Source organism: Ambystoma mexicanum, chromosome 3q (genome assembly GCF_040938575.1).
Source record: "Ambystoma mexicanum isolate Mex_15411 chromosome 3q, UKY_AmexF1_1, whole genome shotgun sequence".
NCBI lineage: Eukaryota > Metazoa > Chordata > Amphibia > Caudata > Ambystomatidae > Ambystoma > Ambystoma mexicanum.
In genome coordinates, this window is record NC_090926.1 from 137655599 (window position 1) to 137678895 (window position 23297).

Sequence of the window (23297 nt, forward strand, 5' to 3'; positions counted from 1 at the left end):
AGCCGATAGCCCAACCATTCCTCCAGCTTGAAGGATTGGGTTTGGAAAGTTGCCTGTGGCGAATTCGCAGAGTCCTCCTGAAGCTGGGAAGACGAATGGTGACTGGGGGGGGGGGAAACCCGGGGTGAACGTGACCCATCGTCATGTTCTTGTTTTTTTCTCCTTGTGGACCGGGGCACACTTTCTTCGGTTGAGCATTCTGCACCTGGCGTTGACCTCAAACGAGTCAGTCGAATGTCTTCTTTCTTGTGGAAACGGTTAACAGTTTCAGAGCCTTCTCCCAAATGCCCCGGCCTGCAATCCACTGTTTTCTTCTCCCCAAACAGTATAAGCAAATCCAGTACAGGGGTCAGAAATGGACTTGTTTTACGCAGCCAACACAGGGCTTAAACCAAAAAGTCTTCATCGAATTCAGCATTGGCATGAGACTTCGAAACAGCTAACGAACCTGAAGCTAGCAGAGTCCACAAAAAAAGGAACCAAGGTCATGCGGTGCAGTCCATCAATATATACTGGCCCTGGACATGCAGTTGGGCGTTGGACTCTTTGAGGCCTCTCGTTTGGCAGAACAAATTCTGAAGAGCAGCAGTGCAGGAAGATATCATGGATGAGCACTCCGTGGGAAGAAGAGATCGATTAGAAAACTAGCCTTCGCATTCTTTGCAAGGCTTGTCCAACAAGGTCTTCTGAGGTGACATAGTACAGCTGCAGTAAATCACCAAGTTTCCAGACTAGTAGGATTCAAGTGGAACCACTATATAGGGCACGTGCAGTTCCATTTATATATGCTAGCTGTGTCACATTCTGCACTATTGCTGCCCATTATGCTGCGACAGAGCCAGCCATGGATCAACACCTGGTGGCTATTTAAAGATTTCTGGATCCAGACTACAGCTCAACTATTTTTTGTAAAAAGCAGATAATTCAGTTTTCGCTATTGCTGTAGTTGACCTGGTCAATCTGTTATGAGAGCAGTTTTGTAAAGAAAAAAAAAAAGAACATTCTTACATTGGAGGAAACTGCTTGCAAGCAATGGGAGGGACTGGGGACATGTGTTCTGGGGTAAAAGTCAATTTAAGCAGCAACGGCTCATGTCATTAAATACCTTGCCTGTCCATCCCAACCAATTATGTTCTGCTCCCTACCGCCCTCCCCCCATGAACGCTCATTTGTGTGACTTTCCATCAAGGGTCGACTCAGAAGGGGAGTGCATTTTAACTAAAGACAGGGAGCGTGAACCACAGGCCTATAAAGACTAGATTGTGCTGTCCAAGGGTGTCTCCTAGAGCAGACCTAGGCTTCCTGCTGGCTTCATCTCAAATGAAAGGAGTGTCTTTTCCAAAGAGCTAAAATGGGCTCCAAAAATGTTTTGCTCTACCCAGGGTAAGTGCGAGAACCAAGGCAGTTATTCTCACTATAATACCTGCACACTAACCAAACGTGTCTGAAGGGGCTCTATAAATGTGAAATACATCCAGCAGGACAATATCGACCAGGTTGTCCCACTCCAGGCCTCGAGGGCTGGATACATGTTGGATTTTCAGGGTACTCCTTACTATTTATGAGATGAATTTGCATACAAGGATTCTAAAATTATGCACATTTTTGCTCTTTAGTATTAATGAGTGATATCCTGAAAACCCATCAGGTTTCTGGCCCTCGAGGCCTGGAGTTGGACAACCCTGAACTAGACCAATGGCATTCTGTAGATCACTGTAATGTTCTCTTTGGAAGAGGCAGCAGCTTCTACTTTTCAGAAGGATTGTTGCATCAAGGTTGATCACCAGGGTTTTAGAATAAAGGAGGCAGAGCTTCTGCTAACCAAATCAAAACACACAAATTCATACTGTAGGGTGAAAACCAGTGCCCCACACCTTTCCATTCTTTTACCTTAAGAATATTACTCAAATCTCCTCAGGGCTGGGGTCAGTGGAGAGAGTTCTGTTCCATAAACAGCCATTTTGGGTACACAGGTTCAGAGGTGAAAGGGAAATATCAGGTAAGATTTACATCTTCTGATCTACTAGAGTGATGCCACTGAGACAATACGCTTCAACCAGAGTTTAGGGGTATAGGCAGCAGTCTATGCTGTCCTTCAGATTTCTGTATTTTGGGACCAGTCAGGAACTAGCTCCAAGTTGCTTTAGGCAGGCTGAAGTTGTCAAGTTTGCTGGCTAAGCAGTGTAAAACCTTGCAGATGATGCAGAGTAGATTAAAAAGTATAAAAGCGTGGAAGGAGAGGAGGAAGCCTAATATTCTCATGTGGAGAGTAATAGTCTAATTTGTTATGACCTGTCATTAGGCATCTGCTACAAGTACGATTGTTTTTAAGACCACTCAATGTGTATAGTAAGGGGTTTCCTCCATCGAGCTATTTGCACAAACCTGGAAATTGGATCGGAATTTGAAGGTTGAATCTTGCTGGTAGGTCCGGGGGTGAATTTAAACCAGCCAATCGATTCACTAGGCACTTCATCAGAAGTAGCACAGAGGGATCAATTTATCTAGCAGACGAACCCTACTCGGACCATAAAATCTAAAAATTGGCACTACAGGTGCCTGGTTCTGCACTCCGGGCTGATGGGAATCATATCACTATTTTGTGTGCCGACAGATTAAGAGAAATAGCTGAAGCTGTGTTTGAAGATTTGGGCAACAGAGGGACCAGAAGGTAGCGGAAGATTGAAAAATCCAATGACAATCCTGAGGAGACTGGAACAATAACCAGAGAAATCAGTACAGCCCAATGAAGATGTGGATCTGGTGAAAGCATCACATGTGAAAACCTTAGAGAATTTAAATTTGTGTCCACCTAAACGGATTCACTAGAGCGAGGATAAATCATGATGGGCAGCATGGAAGACTAAATTTGTCAGGCAACATTTCTCCGAGAGTGTCAATGCAGGAAGCTTTACCATGCGCTAAATGGCAGAGAGCAGTAAACCCTTTAACCACCTTCTCGTTAACCAGGTCCGATAGGATGCAGAGGTCTGTCATGGTCAGACTATACCCCACACCCCCTTGCAGTAAGCCCACGGTACACGGTGCATGCACAACCTCTAGAGACTTGGAGCTGCAAGGAAACGGCAATGACTAAGGGAAAATGAAAGCATGACTTTTCAGAAAAGGTTGAAGAAAACAGTAATGCCAGGTGCATGGAGTATGTTGTGTATTGCTCAGTCTACCAAGTGGTCTGTCCTTTGAATGTAACATTTTATTTGAAACTGAACAGTGTACAATAAGAGACCAAACAAAAACACACGACCCCCTCTAAAGAGGTCTGCTCACCTTTTTCAGGAGGTTGTAGCTGAGCAGGAAGCGTAGGGAAGGCAACCTTGTTACAGGGCTGGATATCAATAATGGCAGGCTTTCCCACGGCAGTTTCTGTAAGTGCTGAAAGAATGCGTTTAAAGACATTAAAATCAGTTTGTAGGCTCATTCTTGAAGCCATGGTTTGACAAGCATCACAAAGTTAACATCTGAACTGCTATAAATAGCTTCACGGGCTGTCTTGCAGGCAATTCAGAGCACTTTGTATACACAAGTGAAGTGCATGAGGATGAACCAGGCATGCAGGGTATTTTCTGTGCAAGTCACAGCAGGAGGGGGCATAGTCTACAGGTGCCTGTTAATCAAATTAAGTTGAAGCAGTCCCATATTAATTACCCCCCCCCCTCACGTCTTCAAGTCTGCCACCAACCTCTTATTTTGAGTGCTAAATGAATAGTTACTCACTGAAGTGGCTAACGTACTCTTAGTCCACAGCCCCCTTTCCTCCATACTGTATGGGCGTCCCTCATGAGGGACGGGAGACAGAACCTTTTTCACCAGAAAAACCTTCTTGTCCTTTAAATTTAGAAGCGTGGCCCTGGGAGCATGCGCTTGCCCGACTCCACACACCGGCGCCACTCCTCAGTTCCCATCGACGCGTCGACAATATGCAACATTGCCTAATGACACCAGTATTATTAGGGGGGAGGACGAATGGTGGCAAAGGGACTATGAACTAAGAGTAAGTTAGTCACTACGGTAAGTAACTATTAATTACGCTTATGACCCGTCGCCTTTCCTCCATACTGTATTGGCGATTACAACTGAGTGTAGCCCTAGGGTGCAGAGGAGACCCTCCTTCAGCAAACCGGTTTCTCAAAACCGCCTGACCGAAAGCCGTGTCTGACCTAGAGGCGACGTCCAGACAGTAGTGCTTGCAAAAAGCTGAGGGGGTGGCCCAGGTGGCCGCCCTACTGATGACCTGCCAAGGAACATGGCGTTGGAATGTAATAGCCGTGCTCTTGGCACTGATAGCATGAGCATGAAAACTAGCCGGAACTGGCTTGTGCTACCCCCCATAGGCCTCCTTGGTGGCTGCAACCATCCACCTAGAGATGGAGGCCTTGGAAGCCTGATACTCTGGCCTTGCACTTCTGAAAGTGACAAAAAGGGCATCCGACTTGCGGAAATCCTTGGTCCTGTCCAAGTAATACTTCTGAGCGTTTCTGACATCGAGGCGATGTAACTCTCATTCATCCTTGGGATCGGAGAAGAAAGAAGGTAGAACAATCTCCTTGTTAAGGTGGAAGGTGGATGACACCTTGGGTAGAAAGGCAGGGTGCGTCCGGAGGACCACCTTGTGAAAAGTGGTGTAGGGCTCCGAGGCCACGAGGGCCTGGATCTCGCTGACCCTGCGAGCTGAGGCCCACGAGCAGAGCTCTCTTTAGAGTTACCCACTTGATGTCGGCGGACGCCATTGGCTCAAACGGTTTGTGGGCCAAAGTGCCCAATACCAAGTTGAGGTTCCAGGCTGGGTGAGGCTTCTTTATGGGCGCATAGCGTCTGTGGAGGCCCGCCAGGTGCCGCTTGACCACCGGGTTCGAGGAGGAGAATAGACCCTCTGAATTCCTGTAGGCACCTATGGCTGCCAGTTAAGTGCGGCATGTGTCGACTTACACTCCGGAGTGTGCGAGGTGTGCCGAAAAGGAGAGGACATCATCCAAAGAGCACTTAAAAGGGTCGATATCCTTTGAGCTGGCCCAATGACAGAATCTAGACCATTTGCTTTTGTATTGGCTCCTGGTAGCTTTGCTTCTGATGCTCTGTATGATCTCCAGGTTAGCCCGTGATAGGTTCAAGTGTTTCAGAGTGACTTGTTCAGGAACCACGCTGCGAGGGCTAGCTTGTGAGGAGCAGGGTGGAGGACCCTGCCCCCATGGTGTCAGGAGCGGAGATGTGCCCAGCGGTAGGTGAAGAGGCCTGTCTGATAGGCTGAGCAACTTGGAGAACCATGGTCCTGGCGGCCACCAGGGAGCTATTCAAATGATGCTGAGGTGACACGATTGCTTTATCCTGCAGATCACCCTGTGGACTGGGTGGAGGTTAGGCAGGAAGGCGCAAGCCTTCATGGAACTCCACTGTAGCTAGAAGGCATTGTCCAGGAACCAGGGCCATGCCCCTGCCAGGAGGTGCTGGCATTTCTTGTTGACGTGGAAGGAAAACCGATCCACTTGGGAGTGCCCCCATGTGCAGAGGATTTCCCCCAGAACCAGGTCATTCAATTGCCACTCGTAATTGTCTGCCCCCAGTCTGCAGTGTGTCGGCCTCCAGGATGGCTTCCCCCGGGAGGTGGACAGCCATGAAGTAGATGTTCTTCTCCAGGGCCCACTCCCACATGCTGATCGCGAGGTTGCAAAGTGGAGGGGATCTGGTACCACACTGCTTGTTCACAAAGTACATGCTGGTGGAGTTGTCCATCTGGATAAGTACTGACTTGCCCTCTGAGAGGGAGGAAGGCTTTGAGGGCCAGCCATATGGCCTTCAATTCTAGCCAGTTGATGTGGAACGCCGGTTTCAGCTGGGTCCAGACTCAATTGACGCTGTGGTTGTCCAGAGTGGGTCCCCAGCCCTCGAGGGAGGAGTCAGCCGTGACAGTGAACTGAGGGTGAGGCTGCCAGAAGGGCTTGCCCCGCCGTAGTTTGGAGTCCGCGGACCGCCAGAGGAGGTCCGGGTGGAGAGACGTGGTAATGCCCACAGGCTCCGATTGTGAGCCCTTCTCCCAATTCCAGGAAGCTGAGAAGTGCAGCTGTAGCCTCCTCATCCTGAGTCTCGTGTGGGGTATGGCCAGAAGGACCGCTGCCATAATGCCCAGTATGTGTTGATACCACCAGGCCGAAGTCACAGTGCTGGAGTGTAAGTGAGTAGTAGCTCTTGATGGCCGTGATCTTGTCCTCTGAGGGAAACACCCTCTCGGAGACAGTGTCCCAGATGAGGCCCAGGAAGGTCAGCTTCTATGTGGGTTGCAGCCGAGACTTCTTGAGATTGATAGTAAACCCCAGGTCGTGGTGTGTGCTCATAAGTGCGGAGGAGGTGGTGAAGAACCGCCTCCGGAGATGAGGCCCTGATGAGCCAGTCTAGGTATGGGTAGATGTGGTGGCCCTAAGCCCTGAGGAGAGCCACCACCGCATTCATCCGCCCGGTGAATGCGCTGGGGCTGAGTTGAGGCCAAAGGGTAGAACCTTGTACTGGAAATGGCAGCCCATGATCCTGAAGCACAGGAAGGACCGATGAGGCTGCCACATCGGGACGTGTAGATGAGCGTCCTTCAGATCCACGGAGCACATCCAGTCTTCCCTGTTCAGTGTCTCCGCAATGAGAGCAAGATGGCATAACCATCTTGAATTTTTGTAGAGGTAGGGAGAGGTTGAGGGTGGAACGGTCTAACACAACTCTCAGGCCAGCCTGGTGTTTCTTCTGTATGGCGAAAATCTTGGAATAGAAGCCCAATCCTCTCTTGGAGGCGGGGACTTCTTTCCCTGCCCGGCTCTCGACGAGCAACCAGACTTCCACCAACAGAATTGCTGCCCAATCTGTGGGAGAGATGGGGAGGATGGAGGAGAGGGGGGAGGGATTGGTAGGTTGTACCCCGTGGAGACTTCAGATAGGATCCAGGGGTCCAAAAAATGTTGACGCAAAAGTTGCATGCGAGAGGAAAGCCTGCCCCCCACCGGAGACACATGGACCCGAAGGGGCGTGTCATACCTTTTTTTCCTCTGAGGCTGCTGAGGAGGGGGATTGGAAAAACCCCTTGCCGCCCCTCCCCACTTTTGTTGTTTCCTCCAATGCCCACTCAGGGAATGGTCAGGTTGCCTGGACCTCCACTCCTGGAAGCCTTGGAAACCCTCCAGGCATTGGCCCCTTGTCAGAGCGTGGGTTGGACTGGGTGTACGCCTTGGTAAGAATAAAGACTTTGCGGTCAGTGAGCTGTTCTTTTTATCTAATTCTTCATCCGTGGCGGAGTAAAAGGTCACTACCCTCGAATGGAAGGCCCAAGATGCGTTCCTGGATGTCTGGGTTGAACTTCATAGCCCGGAGCCAGGCCTTCCATACGTCCTTGGCGAAACAGATGGCCCGGCCAGAGGTATCGATATGGGCCGCCGAGGACTCCATGATGCCGGACGCTACCAGTCTGGCTTCTCATCAGGGTCGGACAGGACAAGAAATGGACCTGGCCACCCAAAAAAAAAAAGTGGCCCACCCCCTGCCTCAGAACCCTGGACCTCTGATGACATTACTAAAAGTGATGTCATTTGACCCCACCCCAAAGGGACAACCCAGGAAGCGATGAAACATGACCTTTCACCCCTTGACAAAACAGGAAGTGGCATTAAACAGCATTGTTCCTAAGTACACTACAAAAATAGGGTTATGATTTCACTAATGTGATATACACTTCATACAAGAATGGATCACCATATGTATCATTAATATCTGTGTGTCTGGATCCATACTGTCAAATTACTGTGAATGCAAGCAGACGTCCAAGGGTAAATGATAATGTTATTGTATAGCACTTACGCTAAGCTCTTTTTTTTTTATAGAATATGCATACAATATCACCCAACCCGTGTTGGTACTCATTTATCAACCTAAGGGTGAAAGGCATTTTGAAAAAAAAAAAAAAATCATTTGAAATAAATATTTATTTTTTGTTCATTTTTTTTTTTTAAACCAGCCCCACCTCCCAGGGACGATTTCGGCCCGGCGAAGGGCCGAAAGGCAGAGGGGCCAATCTGACCCTGCTTCTCATAGTCCCGCTTTCAAGTGAGTCTGGCATTGGGGCAGGTGTTCCAGGAGAAAGTCAGCGATTTCCCACCAGAGCCTTTGGTTAGCAGCTGCCAGCATGGCATCAGCGTTGCCTTGATGCAGGTGCAAGGAGGCGTTAGAGTACAGCTTTTTCCCGTACACCTCCAAGATTTTCTCCTTGCCTAACCGCTCTGAGGAAGAGGTGGCCGAGGACCACTGAGGCTTAGGATAGTGTGACGCTGCAGCGATCACAGAGGAGTGTGGCTGAGGATGAGCCAAAAGCAAGAGTGTATCCCCCTCGAGCTGCCTGTACTTGGTGTTGAGGCGCCGATTGACAGGTTGGGCCGAGTGCGGCTTGAGACACCCCTTCTTGGCCAGGGCAACGACGTCCTTCTGCATCTGGATCCCCTGTCTTGGTGGGTGGCCTTAGCGTGAAGACTTCTGCCAGGACCTCCTCCTCGGGCTTCTCAACCTCGGGCTGAGAAAGGCCCAGGTATTCTGCCAGGGCCTCAAGGCGCTCGTGGAAGACCTTTGCTGACAATGGGGTTTCAGGGTCCTCCTCCTCGTCTGTGCCCACCTGCGGGCTCGGAGGATCCAGAAACGGTGGAGGGGTACTGGTGCAGTGGGCTGCGGTGTGGGAAACGGAGCCTGTGTAACGACCTGTACCGCCGGTGGTGCAGGGCCGGAACAGGAGCCAGCAAAGGAAGCACGGGAAGCACTGGGGCCTGAGGCACCAAAGCCATTAGAGGAATGACTAAAGGTACTGGTAGGGTGACCTGAGGGAGCATGTCCCTGATAGCATCCCGAAGGATAAATCCCATCTGGGGCATTCTCTTTCAAAGAACCGGTCTTCAGAGGGTAAGGAGGTAGCAGGAGATGGAGTGGCCACGGGCTGCTGGTGCCAAGGCGCACCGTCTGGGATGCAGGGGTAACCTGCCCTGCGCTGCTGATGGATATGCTGTAGGCCACGTACCTGGTTGACCACAGTCCCACCTTGTGACTCGTTCCTCGACCCGCTCTGCTAGAGGAGGCATCGGACAAGCAGCCATTTTGTGCAGCTGCGTTCCAGGTGCCGAAGCCGTGGTGCCTGGCTCGCTGGAACCAGCCCCGTCCAAGACTCTAGGTGTTGGATCGTAAGGCTTATCCCGCACTTCAGGGCGAGGCCTGGAAGGTGTAGAGCCCTCGGCAGAACTGCCGGTAGTGCTGCGTGAAGGCGCCCCCTTCGGACATGATGCCGGTACTAGAGTGTTGTCCCTCGGGAGTAAACCCAGTACAAGAACCTTGCGGTCCCTCAGCAACGATACCGGGAGGGATCCAGAGACCCCTCGGCCGAAAGGCCCGTAGCTGGACTAGCCTCAGTAAGTGTGCTGGTACTAGAGCCCGACAGACCGCTCCTGGTCGGGCGCTTCTTTGGAAAAGAGTTGCCTTTGCGGGGTGCGATGGTGAATAGAGGCCTTACCTTAGGCCTCGAATGAAGTTTGACAAAGTCCTTTAGGTCCTTAGGAGGTGACGTCTGGAGAGCTCTCTCCACCTAGCTAGCCTGTTCTTCAGTGCCCGAGAGGTCAAGGCATCGTACGCTGAGCAACATTTTCAGCCGTGGATGGGCCAAGGCACCGGAGGCAAAGGACGTGGGGGTCTGATGTGGGGGAAGAGCCCCTCGCAGGCTGGACACCTGCTGAAGCCAGTCAAAGTCGACATGCGCCGGGGAGGAGCGGGGCATCAGAGGACCAAGTATCTAGAAGAAAAAGAAAAAAACGAGATAAAAGAATAGCCAGGGAAGAGCGCGTGGTATTACTTGGCGAAGCAAAACCCAGGAGCGCTGGTGATATCGGCCCGTTCCTGTCGACGCGTAAAAGGGGACTGGGCGGAGTTAGACGAGCACATGCTCCCAGGGCCACACCTAAGCTCCTCTAAATTTGAAGGCGAAGGTTTTTCTGGTGAAAAAGTTTCCATCTCTCACGAGGGACGCCCATACAGTATGGAGGCAAGGGGACGGATGTAAGAGTAAAATGTGTTGCAAGTAACTTATTTAGTTCCCAATTCCATAATCCCTTCTAATGGAATGTAGCCTACAACTCAAATGACTAGCAATCTCCTCAAATTAAATCAAAATGAAGCTCTTAAATGTAAACATGTGTTCCACATTATCATAGCATTTTACAAGGTTTTAATGGAATACTGTATCAGTTCATCACGTAATGGTAAAACCTAGGAACATAAGCTGTACAAATCATAACTTATTGAGGAACAGACCTCTTGGTTGTAGTTACAAATTTGTCATTATCCTTCATGGTTAGAAAATGGCATGGTCAGTAAGTTGTAAAAATCAAAGTGACACGTTCAATTGTCCCCAAACATCCATAGACAGACCACACGATTCAATATCAATACTTGAAACCATGCTTGGGCATCCTGTGTTGCTGGTGAAACTGCTTTTGTGGCTGTAGTTACTAATTTGCCCACAATAAATGCTGTGGTTAGATTATTTCGTGAAAACTATAGACTCCTTCAATGGTGCACAAACCTAAAATACATACATATACCTTTAGATTCATGGGGGGTAACAATGCAGACTAGTCAGTCAGTGCTACGGAGAACTATATGAATAGTTAATAGTTTAATACACTGCCACTGATGTCAGGTATACCCAACTACTCTTCTATCCAAGCAAGTCTTGCCTGGCATGAAAAATATTTTGGGAGAAAATGGCAATGATGCAGGCTACCCTTGCATTCCTTGACAAATATTTGAATACGTGTAATGTAAGAAAATTGTCAGCAATGGATATTGGCAGGCTTGTACCCTATTACACTGTTTTAAGCAAGTGTGCTTTAACTGGCCCAGCCACTTTGGGAGTATCACACTAAATCAGGGGTTTGCAACCTTTGGCTCTCAAGACGTTTTAGACTACAATTCTCTTCAGTCCTAGACAACAGACAATTGAGAGGGACCAGGGGGGTTGTTCGATCATCTGGAGAGCCATATATTGAAGCCCCCTGCACTAAGGCATGCATTACTAACCGTAATAGCATTTCTGATGATTATATCTGCTTAGATTCACATGCCGTGCATATAGTCCGACATCTAGTGGTAACCGCAGAGTATTGCATCTTGCATTTCGCAGATCGAAAGGGGAAGTCGGCATATGTGGGTCTGTAACACTATCCCTAAAGTGACGTGTAGTGTACCCAGAAATCCTCACGGGTCAAGGTCCTTCCGATCGCATTTCTTCTGCTGTGAGAGAGCCTTATGAGTGAGTACAGAAAGAGAGAAGTAGTAAGACGTCTATGTTCATTCCATCCGAGTGGGGAGGAAGGGTGGGCGCATGTGAATCCAAGCAGATACAATCATCAGAAATGCTCTTACGTTAAGTAATGCATGTCTTCTGATGCTCGTTAATCTGCTTAGAATCACATGATGTGCATGTCTGACTAGCGAGCAGTACTCTGAGTTGGAGGTGGGATGTGAGAAGGAATAGTAGTGAAAATATGTCAGTACTTCTTGTCCCACCTGAGAATGCGACCTAGAGCGAGTGTCTAGGCAATAGTGTTTTGTAAAGGTGTGTACAGAACTCAGGTTGCCGCTTTGCAAATGGACTCGAGAGGAACATTTGCAATGAAGGCTATGGAAACACCCGTGCCCAGAGTAGTGTGCTCTAGGCTTGAAGGGCAGTTCTCTCTTGGCAAGAGTGTAGCAGAGTGTGATGCAGCTGACAATCCAATTAGAGATGGTTGATTTAGTGACTGGGTCCCCTTCTCTACAAGCTGGCACTGAAACAAAAATTGTTTTTTTTTTTGGTGGTTTAGTTCTTTCCAGGTAGTACATGACTGCCCTGCACATATCTAGTGTGTGTGTAGGCTTCTTTCTGCCACGTTGGTAGGGTTCTGGAAGAATGTAGGCAGTTCTATAGACTGGTTCACACAGAACTTTGAAATGAATTTAGGTGCAAACCTTGGGTGAGTGAGCAGAACTACCTTCTCTGAATTGTGACAAAAAGGTCTAGAATAGAAAGGGCCTGTAGTTCACTATTCCCGAAAAGCATCAGTAGAAGGATCTCCAGCGACGACACCACAACTGCAGGAGCAGCCGTGCCTTTTCCTCCACGCTGGAGGAGCAGTCACGTGGAGAACTCCCCGCGTTTCAACAGGTGAGCTAATCTCACGATGCCCACCATAGCTCTGCATTTCGCCCTGCATCCATTACTCAGGCACCCCATCTCCCGAGATACCAGTCTGCATCTGCAAGGTGGATGCCTATGAAAATGGCCAACGGCCATTATGTTGATTATGTTGCCTAGCAACGTCCGCATTCCTTGCCCAGAAGTCCACCAGTAGGCGGAAGCCAGCCCTCTCCAGGAAGGCCCACGAGAGAAAGGCCCCTTCCAGTTTGCCCCTGTTAGCAGCGGCTCGCCGCGGCTCGCTATCCCACTCCAGTGACGCTCCTTGGCTACATGATACTAACTTTGCCTAGTCTCACATCTACTCCTATTCTCCTACATGGACTTGTAAGTAAAATGCATGCCAACCTAACCTGGACCAGTGAATCCCTCCACCAATACATAGCGTATTCACCATCTTTCCTGTTATAATTGATTGATCACCTCATTTATCTATGTGCCTCTATTCCGTTGATCTCTGCTTACTCCCAAACCAATCTCCTGTCTACTACTCGCAGGTAATAAAGTGCGCATCTTGTCATGACTAGCCCATTGTGTATCCGCTGAACCAGCCCATAGTGTATCCGCTGAACTAGCCCATAGTGTATCCGCTGAACTAGCCCACTTCCCCCCACTTGAACTAGCCCACTTCCCCCCACTTGAACTAGCCCACTTCCCCCCCACTTGAACTAGCCCACTTCCCCCCCACTTGAACTAGCCCACTTCCCCCTACTTGAACTAGCCCACTTCCCCCTACTTGAACTAGCCCACTTCCCCCTACTTGAACTAGCCCACTTCCCCCCACTTGAACTAGCCCACTTCCCCCCACTTGAACTAGCCCACTTCCCCCCACTTGAACTAGCCTACTTCCCCCCCCCACTTGAACTAGCCTACTTCCCCCCACTTGAACTAGCCTACTTCCCCCCACTTGAACTAGCCTACTTCCCCCCACTTGAACTAGCCTACTTCCCCCCACTTGAACTAGCCTACTTCCCCCCCACTTGAACTAGCCTACTTCCCCCCCCACTTGAACTAGCCTACTTCCCCACTTGAACTAGCCTGTTGTGCCTGCACTGTAGTAGCCCATTGTGCCTAATCGAACTAGCCTATGTTCCCCAATTTGAACTGCCCAACGATACCAGCCACTGTACCTGAATGTACTAGCCTACTGTGCCAGAGCAATCCATAGTGAACCTCTCACCCAACCACTCTTACCTTGGTGGCAACTCTTTACCTTTGACACCTCAACACCACAACCTTCCTCCTTGCAAGTCCACTACCTGAATCCCCTCCACCCCAACGTCACACATACACCAGGACTATGGGGCATGTTGACACTAAACATACTGGCCTTCCAAACTGCTCCATTAGCATGGATTCTCCGATTTGCTGCTCCTCCCACACCTTGGAACCCATGCCTAGTGAAGGACAGAAACTGGAGCCTTGGCTCCCGGTTCTTACCCCCCAGAACACCCAACAAAAAACACCCCCATCACTCCTATCCTAACCAACCTCAAGCCAGCGCTATGCACATCTTGGACAACATCCCCAAAAAAACCAGAACACCCTCTGATCAGAGGTGCTCTTATCAATGCTCGGTCGCTGGTCAGACACGTACTTGACATTGCAGACCTTAATCACTGATAACAACCGTCACTTTCTGGCTATTACTGAAACCTGGCTGCATCAGGCAGTAGGCCCAGCTCTGTCCCTAGCCATCCCAGAGGGCTACTCAATACTAAGGAACGACAGGGATTCAGGTAAAGGAGGAGGAGTATCCTTTATCGCCAAAACATCCCTTGGCCTTCGAGCGACCCCCTCGTCGAGCTTCCGGTCCGCTGAACCTTTGTCAGTTAAGTTCCAACTCTCGGCTGCACAAACTATGCTCATGAACCTCATTTATAGACCACCAGGCCTCATCTCCTCATTTGAGGAAGAAATATCAGACCTCCTGACTACTAATATCAAAATAGGATCTCAAGTCATCCTACTTGGGTATTTAAACTTTGGCTTCAGCGATCCTAATGACGCTAATGCGTTATCCCTGGAAAATACTATCTCCCAACTAGGGTTCAAGCACAGGGTCACAGCCCCAAAACATAACAGCAGAACCTTGGATTGGTTGGCGGATCACAACTGCTCCACTTTCATTCTTAAAAATAAACTGATTGCCTGGTCAGACCACCAGGTCATCTTCTCCATCCAAGGGAAGTTGCAGCTCAACACCTCACCGGCTACTATCCCACAAACACTCAACCAGGAATAACCGCAACATCACTTTGCAAAGCCTTCTCCCTCTAATCCACAATATCCTTGCTCCTGTATACTACTCCAACTTCGATGTGGATAAACTTGCTGACCTCTATAATAAAAACACTTTAATCAGCAGTAGATATCATCGCTCCTATCAAATTTACTAAAGCTAAACCGGCAGTCCACCTGAACAAATGTTGACTCCTGAGTTTAAAATCCTTTGGCATGCCAAACGAGCGGCAGAAGCCATCTGGAGAAAAACACCCATCCAGGCCAACAAAACACTATTCACAGTAGCAGCAACCACCTACAAAACCTATATCTTCGGGGCCAAAAAAGAGACCTATGACAACAGAAATGGCAATGCCAAATCAAGAACAAAAGAGCTCTTCAATATCCTCAGGGAACTCTAGTCCCCCTCCTCACCTACAGAAACCTGCGTTAAAGATGCAGACTGGTGTGTGTTAGGCAGAATCCTGTGCAGTGCCCTTAGGGACCACTACACACAATTAAGTCTACAAGTGGTAATACAAGTTCACCTTTGGTACAAGCCTGTACTACACTGTTAAAGTGGTAGCAGTAGCGGAGCAGCCAGACTTATCTCAAGAGTAAATGAGCAGTAGTAGAGATTACACAAAGGACCACAATTACTATGACTCGAGCAAACACTGATTCAAAGTTTCAGGTAAAAAATATAAGTACATTTATTTTAAACCATCTGTTCACAAAACACTTCACTTCTATGAATTCGAAACCACACGTAAAATACACTACACACAACCAATTCGACTTGTTCCAGCAAATTCAAGGTAAGTACATTAGGATTTGACAGACCGGTGTTGCGATACTAACACGTACCCACGAATAAAAATGCTCCCGAAGTTAACACACACTTGGTACTTTAGAATTTCAAAACAAGGGAAAAGTGAATAAAAATCATAGGCAATTCTTTTTCAAGGCAAGGGGACTAGGGGACTGGTTCAAAAATACAGATTAAAGTCAATAGGCCTGTGCCAGTGTCAATGGAGCAGATGCTCAGTTGCCGAGGATCACACGTTGAACAGTTCGAGATTCGAGATGCCAAGAGTTCGTAAAAGATTGTCAAATGGAAGGAAATGTTATAAGAGGGAGGGAAGAAAGAACAAATTTTCGTGGAGGAAAAGGGTTAACCCCGATTCCGGACGGTCAGACGGAGAGAATGACCAAATGTGCACAGTACCTTATTCCGTTGGTGAAAAGCTGGTGCCACAGCAGTTGTTCCTGGTAGTTCCTGCAGACTCACGGTTCCTGCGGATTCAGTCGTGGGGACAAGGACGACGTCTGGAGCGATCGGCACTACCCACGGATGAGGCCATCAGCAGCAAAAAAGGCAATGAATAAAAAGTGCACTCCTTTAAATCAGGAGAGGGCTCTTCTGATGGCTATCCGGACCACTACAGCACAGCAGTGATTTCGACCCAGGAGAGGATTCTCCGACTGAAGGGTGAGCTGGTTGGCCCCACCAGGCTCAAGGGAAGACTACTCCGGACTGGATATTCTCTTAGTCGTTGGAGTAGATAGCTCAGGACTGTAGCGGGGCTTCACCGGGACTCGGGGTTGCAGCAGCTGTCTTCTTCTCCGCTTCTCTTCAGTTCTTTGCAGTTCCAGTGGCGACTGACTTTTAGCCCAAGAGTCCTGCCTTTTATGCCAAAATCCACCATTCACACAGCCTGGCTGTCACTCAGCAGGGGGGTTGTTCAGCCCGGATGACCACCTCAGCCAAACAACATATTGTGCGACTTGGGTCTTCAAGGAGACCCTGTGCAGGGGGTGACTACACCCCTCCCTCACATTCAGCCCACCTAGACACCCAGACGCCAAAGGAGGGCTTCTGGTCAGAAGCCCGCCAAAGGTCAGCGAGCAAAGGAGGCAAACCTGGTTTGCCGCGCAAAGAAAGACCCAAGAAGGATGTTAACAAAAAGAAATGGAGATTAAACCCAACCGGAGCCGAAATAAAAAGTATTTGGGCTAGCGGGTTTAAAGTTCGAAGCTACTAAAATAGCCTAAAACAATACCACGTTATGTAATCTAATCGCAGTAGGAAAATTAGGGTATATACCACTGCCACCAGCCAAGTCTTAATGTTAAGGGAGCGAAACAATGCTCCAAGAGGCACAGATAAAAGGGCTAAGAATGAACCCTTTCCAATACTCCATGTAAGATGGGGTGTACTGGATCTGTGGTTAAATGACTATGTAAAGTTAATGGCAACTTTACCTTTTCTGGGGGACGGTAGTCAGCCCCAGAAAATGGAGTCAGTGGGAAGTCTGAAAGACAACCCTGTGTCACTGTACTGAAGGTGCTGTGTAACACACAAAAGAGTGGGGCTGCTAAAGTCCACAATCAGAAAAACAGGGAAAATACACATGGAAAAACACATTTAAGAGTGGGGGGAAAAGCTCACACTCTTACCAAGTGGAAAAAAACTCCAGAAATCCAGCAAAGCTGCTGAGGGACTCACCAGGTAAGGGAAATTAGCCATAGAATGAGAATTCTCCCCAACAGTGTGAGAGAATCCAAAAAGCGTTGGCAGACAAAATTGCCATGCTACAATCCAGAATCGGACAAAAAGATCAGCCTAGCCAAAAACGCAAACTCTCCACTACCACCCACCTCTAAAACTCCAACCTGCCCTCCCTTCTCTTTCGCCCTTGTCACAACGAAATAAGTGGAAAGCATCATCAAAGGTCTCAAGCCTTCCAGATGCCAAGGGGACTCTTGCCCAGCTTCCATCATCCAGGAAGGCGCCAACAATCTGGCCCCTTTCATAACAGCCCTAATCAACGCCTCCTTCAAAACGAGCTCAGTCACTAGTAGCCTCAAGGAGGTTTGGGTCATGCCCCTTCTAAAAAAAAAAATCTAGACCCTAACAACCCCACTAATTGCAGGCCATTCACCACACCACTGTCCCCTACATCCTAAAGATCTTAGAGTGGCCTACTTGCAAATCCAGAAGCACCTGCAAGAGAACAACCTTTTGTGCCTTAGACAATCTGGCTTCAGACCAGGGCATGGAACAGAGACAGCCCTTCTGGACTTAAAAATTGAGATTAAACGAGGCGAAGGACGAGGGCAATCTAGCCATTCTCCTGCTGCTTGACCTCTCGGCAGCCTTCGACCGTCGACCACCAGACCCTCACGGAACATCCGACGGCTTCAGCTGCATTCTCCAGTCAGATGACCACCTGGATCCAATCCTTCCTAGCCGACCAAACCATCCGGGTCTTTTCGCCGGGGGCTTCCACCCACCCCATCCCCATCTTTTGTGGTGTCCCACAAGGTTCATGCGTCTTGCCAACCTTACACAATATCTTCACAAAGCTATTGTTCGACCGCCTTGATAATTAGGGTGTCACATAACACAAACTATGCTGACTATACCCAGGTTCTCAACACCCTGTCAGGTTGCTATGAAGAGGACTCCATACGGATCAACAAACTCTACCTAGATATCCAAGCCTGGATGGAAGAACACGGCTTACGCCTCAACTACAAGAAAACTAAGCTCCTTCTCGTCGGCTCCCAACCACGGCTAAACAAACTGGACCCCTGTTACACTTCTATCAACATAGATGGTAACCTAATCACAGTGGCCAAAGAAATGAAAACTATAGGGGTTAGGATTTCACACTCTCGCTCAAAAAACAGGTAAACACCAGAGCCTCCTCCACGGCTTACACAAATCAGCTCATCAATGCCTGCAAAGCCTTCCTCTCACCTTCTAGCTGCATTACACTAGCCAGAGCGCTACTGCTCTCAAAAATCGACTACGGCAACACTCTTCCTTGGCCCCTCAGAGCACAATTTGAACAAACTGCAGGTGCTGCAGAATAATGCCCTCAGAGCGGCTCTGACTATCTCACTGCATTCACACATCTCCAGCTTCAGACAAGATGCCCACTGGCTCCCTGTACGAGACAGAATCAACCTTAGATCACTTGTCATAGTCCACAAATGCCTCTCTAATGACGCTCCCAAATACCTGGCAGACAAGTTCAACAAACGCATATCAACCAGAAGAACAAGTTACTTACCTTATCTGGGTAACGTTCTTTTGATGGGATGTTCCTTTGACATATTCCACATCTATGACAGGTAATGACCACAGCTCTGCTGCTTCATAAAATTTCGGCAGAGGGCGTGCTGCATCGATCCGTTGTCCCTCAAGGGTCTCAGTTGAGGGTCGGCGTCACTGGATGTTATATATAGGACGCATGGCGCCTGTAGCCTCAGTTGCAGTTTATTTCCAGAACGTGGCACCAATCTCCTGCCAGTTTGACTGACTGCAGAAAGCCTTGCGGAAACGTAAGCTGCAATCGCATAAGAAATTCTGAAGAGGGGCAGGCTGGGAGGGTTCCATGTGGAATACGTCGGAGGAACATCCCATCGAAAGAACGTTACCAGATAAGGTAAGCAACTTGTTCTTCGAGGGGATTGTGTCCTCCGACGTATTCCACATCTATGACAGACTCCCAAAGCAGTACCAACTTATGGAGGTGGGAAAAGAATTTACAATTTATAATTTTAGAATGCCAAATCAAATTGCTGAATAAAGGACTGCGTTACCAAAGGCCAAATCCTGCCCATGGATGGAGTCCAAGGAATAGTGTCTCACAAAAGTATGGACAGAGGCCCATGTAGCGGCTTGGCAAATATTGTGAATAGGTTACGTCCCTCTGTAGAGCAGTGGAGGCAGCCACACCCCTAGTAGAGTGAGCCCGTAAGCCCATTGAAGGGTCCTTTCCCACCAAACGGTAACACTCAGATCGTCAAAATGATCCAGCTAGACAAGGTCTGTTTGGAAACAGCCTGACCCAAGCGCCTTCCATTATAACCAACTAAGAGATGATCGCCCACTGTGAACCGGGACATCGGTGAGAGATAGAAACTCAAAGCTCTTCTAGGATCCAACCTATGGAGCCTCTCCTCTACCTTACCAGGATGTGCTTGAGGATAAAACGCCAGAAGAATCACCTTCTGGCTCAAATGGAATTCCGACACAACCTTCGGAAGAAAAGGCGGCTGCACCCGCAGGACAACCCTGTCCTTATGGAACACAATAAAGGGTGGCTTGGCGGAAAGTGCCTGCAACTCTCACACTCTGCGTGCGGAACTAACCGCAACTAAAAATACAGTTTTAAATGACAACAGTCGCAACTGACAAGAATGTAAGGGCTCAAATGGAGCTACCATTAGGAACTTTAAAACCACGTTCAAATCCCATCCCGGCACCTGGAAAGGCGACGGTGGAAACACATTAGTTAGCCCTTTTAGAAACTGAGACATCAAAAAGGATCATAAAATAAGAACATTCCTCATACAAGCACTTAAATATGGACAGCGCCGCCATGTAACCCTTAATGGAACCCACTTACAGGCCCTTGTGGGCTAAAGAAAACAAAAAAGACAAAACCAAAAGGAATGGAAAGGATCCACATTCTGTACCCTGCACCAGTCACAGAACTTTCTCCAATGGCAACGGTACAGGGATTTCGTTCAGGGCCTTCTGGCCAAAAGCAACACCTCCATCACGTCTTTGGGGAGGTCCCAATCCTTATACCTCAACCTTTCAGATACCAAGGAGGAAGGCTGAGAGACTTGACCTCTGGATGGAGAACCCGACCCCCCGCCCGTGAGAGCAGATCGTCTCGGTAGGGAAGACGGTGTGGAGGGAAGATGGACATGTCTAGAAGGTCCGGATAACACGCTCTCCTGGCCCATGCCAGAGCAATGAGGATAATCCAGGAACCGAACCTCCGTAACACTTGCGGAATGACAGGGACTGGAGGAAAGACGTACAGCAGTGGGAAGGACCACTCCACTACGAACGCGTCCCCCAAGGTTCCTCTTGGAGGAAATTCCCGCGAGCAGAATCTTTTGCACTTCCGATTGACACTGGTGGCAAAGAGATCCACTTGTGAGGTTCTGCAAAGGGTGAAGATCTCCAACAGAACTTCCTGAGCTAGCTCCCACTCGTGAGAGACCGTGCTCTGCCTGCTCAGAGCGTCCACCGTCTCGTTTTCGTCTCTGGCCAGATGAACTGCCGAGATCGAAATTTGCTGCTGGATGGCCCAGAACCAGAGCTGCATCGCCTCCCTGCACAACGGGAGTGACCCTGCCCCCCCTTTTTATGTTGAGGTAGTGCATGGCCACTGTATAGTCAGTCATAATCAGGAAATTCTTCCCCTGCACAGACGGCAGAAAACCCTTCAGGGCTAGCCTGACGGCCCTCAGCTCTAACAAATTGATGTGGAGTCTGGACTCTGACGGAGACCAACGACCGCTGCCCGTCAACTCGTTGGCATGATATCCCCAACCCGTAAGGGATGCATCCGTCACGATCGTCACCTCCGGCCATGGTTGCCAAAATGGTGCACCCTTCATTAGATTGCCTTTGACGGCCCATCAGAGAAGATCCTGGGCGACCGAGGTCGGAATCTGAATGGGATCTGACATCCTGCCAGAGAATTGCGACCACTGCATCTTGAGAGCCGACTGCAGAGATCTCATTCGCAGCCTGGCATCTGGCACCAGGAAAATGCAGGATGCCATGAGGACGAGCAACCTCAAGAATTCGAATGCCGGGAGACTCTGGGCACTTTGAAACTTGCAGAATGTGATGAGCCCTCACCTGGGGAGGCGAACACTACCCCAGGGATGTTCCGAGCACTGCTCCGATGTACTGGAGCCGCTGGGTAGGTGTCAAATGGGACTTCTTTAAATTGAGGGAGAAGCCCAGCTTGTGAAGGGAGTGGCAGGGGACGGACAGATGATCCAGGGCTTGCTTGGGAGAGCTTGCCCTGATCAACCAATCGTCCAGGTAGGGGTAGACGTGAATCCCCCCCTTTCCTGATACACGCTGCTACCACCATCATCAGCTTGGTGAAGACCCTCAGGGCGGAGGTCAATCCAAACCGCAGGACCCGAAACTGAAAATGAGTCGCCAACCACAAACCTCTGGTACTTCCTGTGCTTTGGATGAATCGGCACAGGAAAGTGAGCATCCTTGAGGTCGAGAGACACCAACCAATCCTGAAGTTGAAGGGCCTGGAGGACTTGAGAAAGAGTTACCATCTTGAACTTGTCCTTCCTGAGGAGCTTGTTCAACAAACGCAAGTCCATGATGGGTCTCAATCCCCCATCCTTTTTCAGGATCAAAAAATAAGGGGAAATACCATCCCATGTTCCTCTCTGCTACAGGCACCAGTTCTATGGTGCCTTTCTCCAGCAGGGATAGGATTTCCTGCGCAAGGAGCGGATCTGGACGCTTCAAAAGAGACCTTCCCCGGTGGATTGTCGTGAGGCCTCTGCCGCGAAGGGAAGACAGTAGCCGTGGGCTATGATCTCCAGAACCCACACATCTGAAGTAATGGCTTGCCATTCTCCAAGATGCTGCGCAAGTCTGCCCCCAACTGGCGAACCATGGGACATGGCCTCATGACTGAGCGGACGCGGCAGAGCCTGAGGACAAAGAGGCAACTGCCTGAGCTGCTTTGGCACCTCGAGTACCTTTCTTTCCACCTCTGGTACTCCTGCGGTGTCCCCTTTGACTGGAAGCTCCTCTCAATCTAACAAAGGTAGAGTAGTACCGAAAGGAACCTCCCGTCCATTGCTGTCCCCTAGGACGAAAAGGCAGAGGTTGACGCACTGCAGCGCTCAAAGACTTTGCTGTAGCTTTGGAGGTCTGCAACCTCTCAAGGCTCTCGTCAGCCTTGCTGCCAAACAGATGAACACCATCAAAGGGCATGTTCAGAAGCCGGGATTGCACATCAGGAGCAAACCCAGACTTCCGCAACCACGCAAACCTGCATATCACGGTGCTCGCAGCCATGGACCGGCTGACCCAGTCTGCCGTGTCCAAACCTGACTGAACGGATTCGCAAATGGCAACCTTGCCGTCTTGCACGAGGGCTAGAAAACAATCCTGTTCTTCCCCTTCGGGAATATGCTCAGCTGCCAGAGATGCAGTTCCACAGAGTGAGTGAATCTCGCCAAGGCACAAGTGGAGTTAGCAGACTTCAACGCCAAACCCCCAATGAAAATACTTTCTTTGCCCAATCATCAAAGCGTTTATTGTCCCTATCAGGAGCGATGGTAAGGTACGCAGCCTGCTTAGAGGGGGCCGGGGCCGTGGCCGCCTGCACCACCAAACTCTCTGGAGTAGGGTGCGTCGATAAGTAGCAGGGTTCACTACTGGGGGCAGTATTTTTTCAGAAGCGACTTATTCACTCCCGGGAGACTCTCCGGAGCAGTCCAAGCCGCCGCCATCCTCCTTTGCAAAGCCATGTGAAACGGCAACACTGGGTCAGTGGGTGGACCTTGGTCCAGGATGTCCATCAGATCATCCTGATCAAAATCAACAGGTGGAGCAGGCCACCCCAAGTATTCAGTCACCTTTGACATGAGACGCCAATAGGATGATTCGGCATGCGTCCCAGGCTCAGGCCTACCAAACTCCACCTCCGGAGAGGTGTCAAGACCACTGGCGTCATGCAAGGACTGACGGCGTACCTCCATCTGACTGTGCCGACAAAATGACATCAGGAGGCACAGCCATCCCCTCATCTCACCCTTCCTCCACCTCCGAAATATACTCCAATCTGAGAGGAGGAACAGAGTAGGGCTCAAAAACAGGCCTCACTGACTTACCGAGAGCCTTCCTCGGGAGGTTCCTCAGCCCTCCGGGGCACCTCTAGCAAATCCTCCACAAACGACGTCGAGGGAATCTGCGTTGAACGAGGCGCCGACAGCATCGACAACTTCAAGGGCAGAG

General features: G+C 49.5%; 1 protein-coding gene across 2 annotated transcripts in view; it reads right to left on the reverse strand.

Annotated features, from left to right (window-relative positions):
* Nucleotides 1–23297, reverse strand: part of ESPL1 (extra spindle pole bodies like 1, separase) — a 1025090-nt gene that overhangs the window by 180127 nt on the left and 821666 nt on the right. For both annotated transcript variants that reach the window (XM_069653328.1, XM_069653326.1), the window contains one exon: nucleotides 3289–3393. In XM_069653328.1, the coding sequence (XP_069509429.1) occupies nucleotides 3289–3393 (105 nt within the window). The remainder of the gene's footprint in view (nucleotides 1–3288; nucleotides 3394–23297) is intronic.